The 9,008-nt window shown below is 33.9% G+C and overlaps 1 protein-coding gene across 8 annotated transcripts in view; it reads right to left on the bottom strand.

Annotated features, from left to right (window-relative positions):
- Positions 1 to 1,147: 1,147 nt before the first annotated feature.
- LMBRD2 (LMBR1 domain containing 2) overlaps positions 1,148 to 9,008 on the bottom strand; it is a 48,127-nt gene continuing 40,266 nt past the window's right edge. For 6 of the 8 annotated variants that reach the window (XM_082622829.1, XM_082622834.1, XM_082622830.1 and 3 more), the window contains 2 exons: positions 7,854 to 7,983; positions 1,148 to 6,914 (listed from right to left, as the gene is read on the bottom strand). In XM_082622829.1, coding sequence (XP_082478955.1) covers positions 6,854 to 6,914; positions 7,854 to 7,983 — 191 coding nt within the window. In that variant the 3' untranslated portion in view covers positions 1,148 to 6,853. The remainder of the gene's footprint in view (positions 6,915 to 7,853; positions 7,984 to 9,008) is intronic. The other 2 variants (XM_082622836.1, XM_082622835.1) reach the window with 2 other exon arrangements.

The raw sequence follows: 9,008 nt of genomic DNA, 5'->3' as shown, positions 1-9,008 counted from the left end.
TTTTTTTTTTTTTTTTGGTCAATTCTTTTAGTTTGCTACATAGATGATCATATCATCTGCAAACAAATACGGTTTTATTTCTTCCTTCCAAACCTGTATATCTTTTATTTCCTTTTCTTATCTTATTGTATTAGCTAGGATGAATGTAAATGGTGTTGTGTTTTTAATTTCAAATTTCCATTGTTCTTTTTGGTATATGGGTAAGCAACTCTCTATTTCCTTTGTCAGCCTGGCTAGGGTTTCATCAGGTTTTTTTTTTTTTTTTTTTTTTTTTTCCCAGTACGCAGGCCTCTCACTGTTGTGGCCTCTCCCGTTGCGGAGCACAGGCTCCGGACGCGCAGGCTCAGCGGCCATGGCTCACGGGCCTAGCCGCTCTGCGGCATGTGGGATCTTCCCAGACTGGAGCACGAACCCGTGTCCCCTGCATCAGCAGGCGGACTCTCAACCACTGCGCCACCAGGGAAGCCCTCATCAGTTTTATTGATCTTTCCATACACTCAGTTTTTGGTTTCACTGATTTTCTTTATTGTTTTCCTGTTTTCAACTTCATTGATTTCTGCTCTAGTTTTGTTTTTGTTTTTGTTTTTGAGTATAATTGCTTTACAATGTTGTGTTAGTTTCTGCTGTACAGTGAAGTGAATCAGCTATATGTATACATATATCCCCTCCCTCTTGGACCTCCCTCCCTACCCCCCATCCCACCCATCTAGGTCATCACAGAGCACCGAACTGAGCTCCCTGTGCTATACAGCAGGCTCCCACTAGCTACCTGTTTTACACATGGTAGTGTAATTATGTCAAACCTAATCTCCCAGTTCATCCCACTCTCCCCTCCCCACTACCCGTGTCCACACATCTATTCCCTACATCTGCCTTTCTATTCCTGCCCTGCAAATAGGTTCATTTGTACTATTTTTCTAGATTCCACGTATATGCATTAATATGATATTTGTTTTATAACAATAATTTATTTTAATTATAAACACAACATAAAGTAATGTGGAACCTACAGTATTGAATTATTTACCTTAAAACATTTCTTTTGTGATACCTGTTAATAAATTTGTAAGGAACAAAAAATGCCTTAGTCTACTAAAAAGAGTTTAATCTCAAAGGTGGTATGAAGTAAAACACATCATCAGCAAAATTCTTAGTAACTTGTAGAAATGTACTTTATTTCATGCAAAGCTACATAATTTCCTATATTTTAACAGCTAATCAAATAAACATTTCAAAAAATTCATTACAATAAGTTAAAATACTACAAAGCAATTCCAAGTCCATGAGTTTGTCAAAACCAAACTAAGAGAACATTATGCATAGATAAGGCCAAAGATGCTAACTTACTTATAGGTAGCACTTTGCAGGTTTGTTCAAATACATATTTAGTGAGAATCTGCAGAGAAAAATAGTTACATCTACAACCCATTAGTCAGAAAGGAAAACATGTGCCATTACATAGCAGGTAGTAGTAGCTGATTAAAGATAAATTGGCATCATGCACCAAAAGTGAACATAATGAACATTTTGAAAATTATGATCAGATGCACTTTTGAAAGACTTATCTTCTATTTCACCTAATCCACTGAATTAGATAAATATCAAGTACTTTATTAATGCAACACAGAAATTAGGCATTTGGTATACTTTGCTTGGGTACTGGTATATATAAAAAGATACTGAAGAGATGTAGGAGTATTTCAAACTCATACTGGACTACTGAACTTTAGAGTATTGCCCTAAGGAAATAGGTTCTGGTCAGAACTTATTTGAGAAAGATTTTTAAACTACTTAAAAGCAATACTACAATTAGTTACTTACAAAAACATTTTATAAAAATTAAATACCAGAAGGTAACAACATCAATATTAGAGCTCTTTTTTCAATGCTATAATTTATAAACATATATATTAGATTACAGTAATTTAAAAGACAGGTCCACATGTTCTCTATCTTCTAAATGAGAAAAATCCTTCAAGTTGTGTTCAAAATATGGACAAAAACAAATCCATTGGATTGCTTTAAAAAAAAAAAAAGTCTCTCCCCTACAATTTGGTGTACTAAGTAGGGAAGATGCTAGCCAGCATTCTTTTGAGAAATACAGCTCTAAGTGATTAGGTCGATAAGATTTATGTCAATAATATCAACTCAAAATGGTGTTGTACAGTCAGATGAACAAATTATGACTTTATTCTCCATATGTCTGTCACAGTAAACCATTCTTTCTACTCTTTTGCACTAAGTACAGTAAAAATCTCCTTTTGCAAAATGATGTGAGATCAGGATAATCACAAAAGAAAAGATTTTCACAGGAAAAAAGGTTAATTCTCACCAGGAAGTGTGTTAAAAACAAAAGTATTTTAGGATATCTATGAGAAGAGGAACATGCCAATATTCTTGCTTTATTAACAAATTTAAAATTGTGATCAATCTCAATGGACAAATCTTTTGAAAGTGAAAATAAAATGTTAGGAAAACCAGGCTGAACATGAAAGGAATTAGGGGTGAGGGTATGTTCCCATTGCAATGGGACTGGGGATGGGGCAGGGCTAGTGGCTGCTCTGATCGTGGAGATGGCTCACAGGACCTGGTCTCCAGGAGTTAGTACAGGGGATAACACTGCCTAGTCTTCCAGGTCTCTGAGCAGGAAAAAAGTCACTGAGTTGGAAAGAAGTACCCCACACAAAGGGAATTCACAATGCAGAAGGCTTCCTGTAACCCTCTCATATTGTTTCAACCTCTCTTTAATGAAAACTTTGACAATGATGTATATTATTTATGAACTCCTTTTCATAAAAAGAGGCCTCAAGGTTCTTAATGTTTTGGGTCTGTTTGCTTGTTTTGTTTTTAACAATTACTGGTTTTGGAAGTCTAATTTTATGCTAAAACATTTACACTGAGAATAATTCATTTTACTGAAGTGTCCTACTTAGTGGCGAAAAAGACAACACACTGAGCTAGCATCCATCACATTTACATTCAGATGTTGCTTAGTTGTCTAGCAAAATCTGTTTCACTACTTTAAGTGCAATACTGCTATTCAAGTAGTGGGATCTGTAGTAAGAACCTTCTGAGTGTACTGATCATCAAAAACAACTGTACACAAAGAACAAACGGAAAAAAAAATCTGTCAGCACATTAGAAGTCATACTATACAGAGAGGCTTCAGAGAGGAAGGAAGGTATAGAAGGAATGAAGGGGAGAAGGAAGAAAAGAAAGGAAAGATAAAACTCTAAATTCATTTACTTCTCAACATTTAGAATTTAATACAATACAATCCATTGTATTTTGGAGATTCAAGTATGTTAAGATTTTTCAGGGACATGTTTTGCCTCTTAGTGCAAATATATTCATCCCTGTGATTTTTCAGGCATTGCCCACACAAATCACAAGTATAAAACTCACATTACTGAACAGTGTGAATTATAATTATGGAGAGCTTATTTTTCCTTTAAAATAGTAATCAACAAAAAAATCAAGAACATTCTCTAAATCTACTAAAAGTATAAAAAAATGAGGTTTGCTATTGTACATCAATGAATCCCTTCATTGATATTCTAAAATGTACTTAAAAAACACTCACACTGACTGTCCTATCCACATTTAATTTCATTTGGGCACACAACCAGCATAAATTTAAGAACTGATAATCTAATCAAATAGTAGTATCCAAAAACAAATCAATTGGCAGCATTTTTTTTAAAGAAAGTTTCGATTGTCGAACTCTCTGATCTATTCTTTATAAATGAAAAACCCTTGAATGTTCTGATTTAGCCCTTACCACTCTTGTGAAATGAGGGCCTCTTGTATGATGAAATTATTCCAAAGCCCCTGCGTTCATTTGGTAAGAGAACAAATTCTAATAATTAGGCTTATTTTAATAATGATTTTTACAAAGGTGCTCTATTGATAATAAGAAATTACTGATGTAGTAACAAAAGTTAATTAGCAACTTACAGATTCATGAAATTAATAGATTATTAATTGTTATTTTCTGCAATGGTTATTTTGAACTACTGGCTTAGAATATCCTTACCTAACATTATTTAGAAAAATAATTTAGAAAATTTAACCAGATATCTATTATTATGTAAGAAACACCTCAAAAGGTAATTACCAGAAGTAATTCTTCAAGAAATGTACTTTGCATGTAGTGTATGAATCTAGTAGTAACGTTTTGCAAGTTTTTTGCAGTTTTTTACAAGGTGGCTTAATGAACATTAACTCACTTCCCCAGCAATGAACTTCCCCAGCAATGAATGATTTAACCCCAGGGGTTAAATCATTACCTTCTAAACACAAATTTACCTAGCTAGGTAACCTTCCTATATGATCATATATGAAATCCTGTAAGATAAATTCTGCTTAAAAAGTTGAATACTCTGGATCACTTAAAAAACAAAAAATGATTCTGGAAATAACTCAAAAGTTATTATAATCATAAAAAATGTAACAATAAAATAAAGTAGTACATTCCTTTACTTATTTCTATCAATATATCTTAGGGTATTATAAGTTATAAAAGTAACTGGATCATTTCTTCTCTTTTTCTGCTTCTATTTCTACAATAGCATCTGAGTTTCATGATAAAACCTGATGACAAACAACATTATACTTAAGGAAAATATTCCAAAGTAAACCCAAAGACTGAATAATAAAACAATATTATTTTCAAAGGATTTTGATTAATTGTTCCCAAAAGAGCTTTTGCTCTGGGAACTTGTAAGCTTCTCTGTAATAATAAGAAACTGGACCCCTTCCTGGGGTGATCCTTTTCCCATCCACTATTTTCAAATAACAAAACCAGCACAGCTAAGAACTTATTTTGTCTTTTTAAATGCCACCATTTAAACATCAACTCAATACCCTCACAATAGCTTTGTGAGGTAGATCAGTAGGTAAATAGCAAGAGTCCTCTTCATCTTGAAAATGAAGAAATTGAGGCGCTGAATGGTTACATGATTTGCCCAAGGTTTCAATGGTAAATCATGAAATTTCAAACAGTGTTAAATTATCTCTGCTCCTGGCCTACTGCTCTATAACCATGCTTCACAATAAAAGGCTGTGTGTGTGTGTGTTCTTAAATAAGCAGTCTATATAATCTTCGATTGAGAGTAAAATCTATCCATTGATAATTATTTTAAAAGGGATCTAATCTCAAAGTTCATAAAAATTTAAGAAAATCAGATAATTAGGATGATACACTATTCCTCTCAGTATCTGCATAAAACTGTGGCTTTTAAAAAATTTAAATGATAACATTACGAAAAGAGGAAAATAAAACATTTAAAATTATGATTCAGGGAAAAACTACCCTCAAGAAACATATAATCAAATTCGACTATATAATTCATCTTCAAACTGGGCCACTACTAAAAGTTACATGGGGGCTTCCCTGGTGGCGCAGTGGTTGAGGGTCCGCCTGCTGATGCAGGGGACACGGGTTCGTGCCCCGGTCCGGGAGGATCCCACATGCCGCGGAGTGACTGGGCCCGTGAAACATGGCCGCTGGGCCTGTGCGTCCGGAGCCTGTGCTCCGCAACGGGAGAGGCCACAACAGTAAGAGGCCCGCGTACCGCAAAAAAAAAAAAAAAAAAAAAAAAAAAAAGTTACACGGGATAATAGGTGTTAAACTAAGACAGCCATGGGCAAGCTCAAGTACAGTCACCACTGGGTGAATCCAAGGTATGGATTCTCAGAGTTGCAAATATTTCAGGGACATAACTCTCTGCAAACACGCTGTGCTCAACTATAGTCACTGTGCAATAAAACACTGATGATTTAAAATATAATACCTAACTTTGGCTTAAATACAAAGTTTAAAAAATTCAATTTTAAATAATAACATGTTTAACCAACAAGTTACTACACATCTCCATTCTAAACTAGTTTTCTGTTTTCTATAAACCATAATTTAACTGTTAGTAATAACAGTAAATGGATTGACTTTTTACCTTTGAATAACCAGATATTGTTTTTCAAAAGGAATAACAGGCACCTTTCAAAAGCAGAGAATTTTGTGGGACTCTTTGGTTATTAAAAAACCCCACTATTTACCATTAATAATTACGGTTCTCCTTGAATGGAAAAATCAACTCAAATCAATATGCTAAATGACAAAGGTGAACACCTCTCTTTGAAATGAAAATGTTTTACAAAGCCATACCAAAAGCATAAGACAATTTCCAGTTATCACCAAAGACTGAAAGAATATATCACCTGATTATAGTACACATGCTGAAGATACAAACACTATCAGTTGAAGGATAATCTTAATTATACATGCAAAAACCTAACTAATTTGCATACAGCATTGAAAAAGAGCTTTCTACATTCAGTTATGTCTGTAAGTAAGCTGTGTTTTAAGACATGGGTTTTGTAAATATGGTTGTTATTGAGGTGCCCATCTCTTTGAGAAATAAAGGATCAACATACTCTTTAGAAACAGCAAAAATGTAAATCACAATAATAAAACTATATAATATTCAGTTATAACTTATGGCTTCCTTGGACCTTTGAAACAACTTTCCTGAAAAAAATTTATCTGAAACAAACTGAACTACATGTTTTCAACATATACTGATCTTAATCATGAATTAAATCCTTCCACTGTAACTGTACTTCTAAGGCAGACACTTCAGGAATGGTATGTAACAAACCTTATTAGAAAAGATGATACTCTATTCAATGAACAATAAACTATTATGACTAAGATCCCATTAATTTTTAGTGCCTTTTTTATCCTGACACTTTTCACTGAGAGTTCAGTGTAAATTCTAGGGCATACAGATGTTCATAAAGACTAAACTTATGTGTTGATCTTGGTTAGTTATTCCATATATTCTTACAGATTTTAAACATCATCAAATATTCTGCTGCGAGACATTGAGAGGTATCGTCCACCAGGCTGATACCTGAAAGGTGGATAAAGAAATGATCTGAGGCATCAAAAATAAAGAAGGAGAGAAAAACAAGGACACATTAAAAGGAAGTGGCTACATAATTTGTAAGAACTGTAAAATCTATTCAGTAGCTGAAATCAGGAACTTATCCAAGAACGTTATCCCAAAGGGATTTACCTAATTATAAATCAACCAATGACTGTTTTAGAGCCTATGACATATGACACATATGGCAGGGTGAGAGATGTAAAAAGAAAGGAGTGGGGAGATATAAAATACATCATGGAACTTAACAGATTTAATAACTACTCTAGATTGTTGAATATAAATAGAATATTCTTTTTGCTATTTATAGGCAATACTATAGCAAAACATCTTCATGCATATAATGTTTTGCTTTTGCTTAATTATTTCTACATAGTATAGTAGCTAAAAGCACAGACTCTGTAGCCAGTCCTGGGGTTTAAATGCCTGATTTTGTCATTTACAAGCCGTGTGATCCTGGGTAAGTTACTGAGCCTCTCTGGATGCAAATTCAATTGGACTTAAACCATAAAATACAATTACTGTTGTTAAAGTGCTTAGAATAGTGTGCCACCCAGTTACACCTATGTAAACTATTGCAAAATATGATACATTTCATAAATGGGATTGTCAGAAGTAGGCATATAAACATTGTTAAGATTCTACCAAATGGTTTCAATTCTTTTTTGTTATTTATCATACTACTAGTAGTAGTTTGTGAATATGCTAATTTCAATCACCACCACTAGGTGCTATAATTCTTTAAATACAAAAGCATTAGAAGGTGTTAAAAGGTTTCAAAGGTTGCTTAATATGCTTTTTATTAGTAGTAAAGATGAATACTTTCCTTATGGTTATCTCGTCAAGTCAGAATGTTATTAAAATTTCAGAGGAATGCTGGAGCCAAAATGACAAGCTGGAACTTACCTTCCTGATTCAGATTCAAGAGGATCATCAGTGAATGTTTCTGCATTAAAATCCAAAGGTTCTGCATCTTGGAGGAGTTCTATTCGGTCCCTTTCAGTCCTATTATTAGCCCTGGTATATTTGGATGCTGCTGCAAAAGAAGAAAAAAATGTCCACTTTCTATTGTCTTTATGGGTCACAGTCTATGGACTCACAGAAAGAAAAGTCAAGATTATAAAGGACAATATTAAGAAAAGATAACTACATAGTTATCTTAAAATTAGATTAAAATGATTAATAGTATGATAGAAAATAACAAGGAAAAGTTATCCCTTGTATGTAGTCTAAGCTCAGAAGCAGCTATAGTGCAAAGACTCAATATGAATCAGAATTAGTATTTAACTACGGTATCATAACAGTGAAATTGTTCATAATCAAATTAAGTTTCTCAGGGACATGTAAAAGTATGAGATTAGATCACTCCCTAACACCATACACAAAAATAAGCTCAAAATGGATTAAAGACCTAAATGTAAGGCCAGAAACTATCAAACTCTTAGAGGAAAACATAGGCAGAACACTCTATGACATAAATCACAGCAAGATCCTTTTGGACCCACCTCCTAGAGAAATGGAAATAAAGACAAAAATAAATGAATGGGACCTAATAAAACTTCAAAGCTTTTGCACAGCAAAGGAAACCATAAACAAGACCAAAAGACAACCCTCAGAATGGGAGAAAATATTTGCAAATGAAGCAACTGACAAAGGATTAATCTCCAAAATTTATAAGCAGCTCATGCAGCTCAATAACAAAAAAACAAACAACCCAATCCAAAAATGGGCAGAAGACCTAAATAGACATTTCTCCACAGAAGATATACAGACGGCCAACAAACACATGAAAGAATGCTCAACATCATTAATCATTAGAGAAATGCAAATCAAAACTACAATGAGATATCATCTCACACCAGTCAGAATGGCCATCATCAAGAAATCTAGAAACAATAACTGGAGAGGGTGTGGAGAAAAGGGAACGCTCTTGCACTGCTGGTGGGAATGTGAATTGATACAGCCACTATGGAGAACAGTATGGAGGTTCCTTAAAAAACTAAAAATAGAACTACCATATGACCCAGCAATACCACTACTAGGCATATACCGTGAGAAAAC

This window comes from Mesoplodon mirus, assembly GCF_964341445.2.
Source record: "Mesoplodon mirus genome assembly, chromosome: 5".
Classification (NCBI taxonomy): domain Eukaryota; kingdom Metazoa; phylum Chordata; class Mammalia; order Artiodactyla; family Ziphiidae; genus Mesoplodon; species Mesoplodon mirus.
This window is presented reverse-complemented; position numbering and strand designations above follow the sequence as displayed.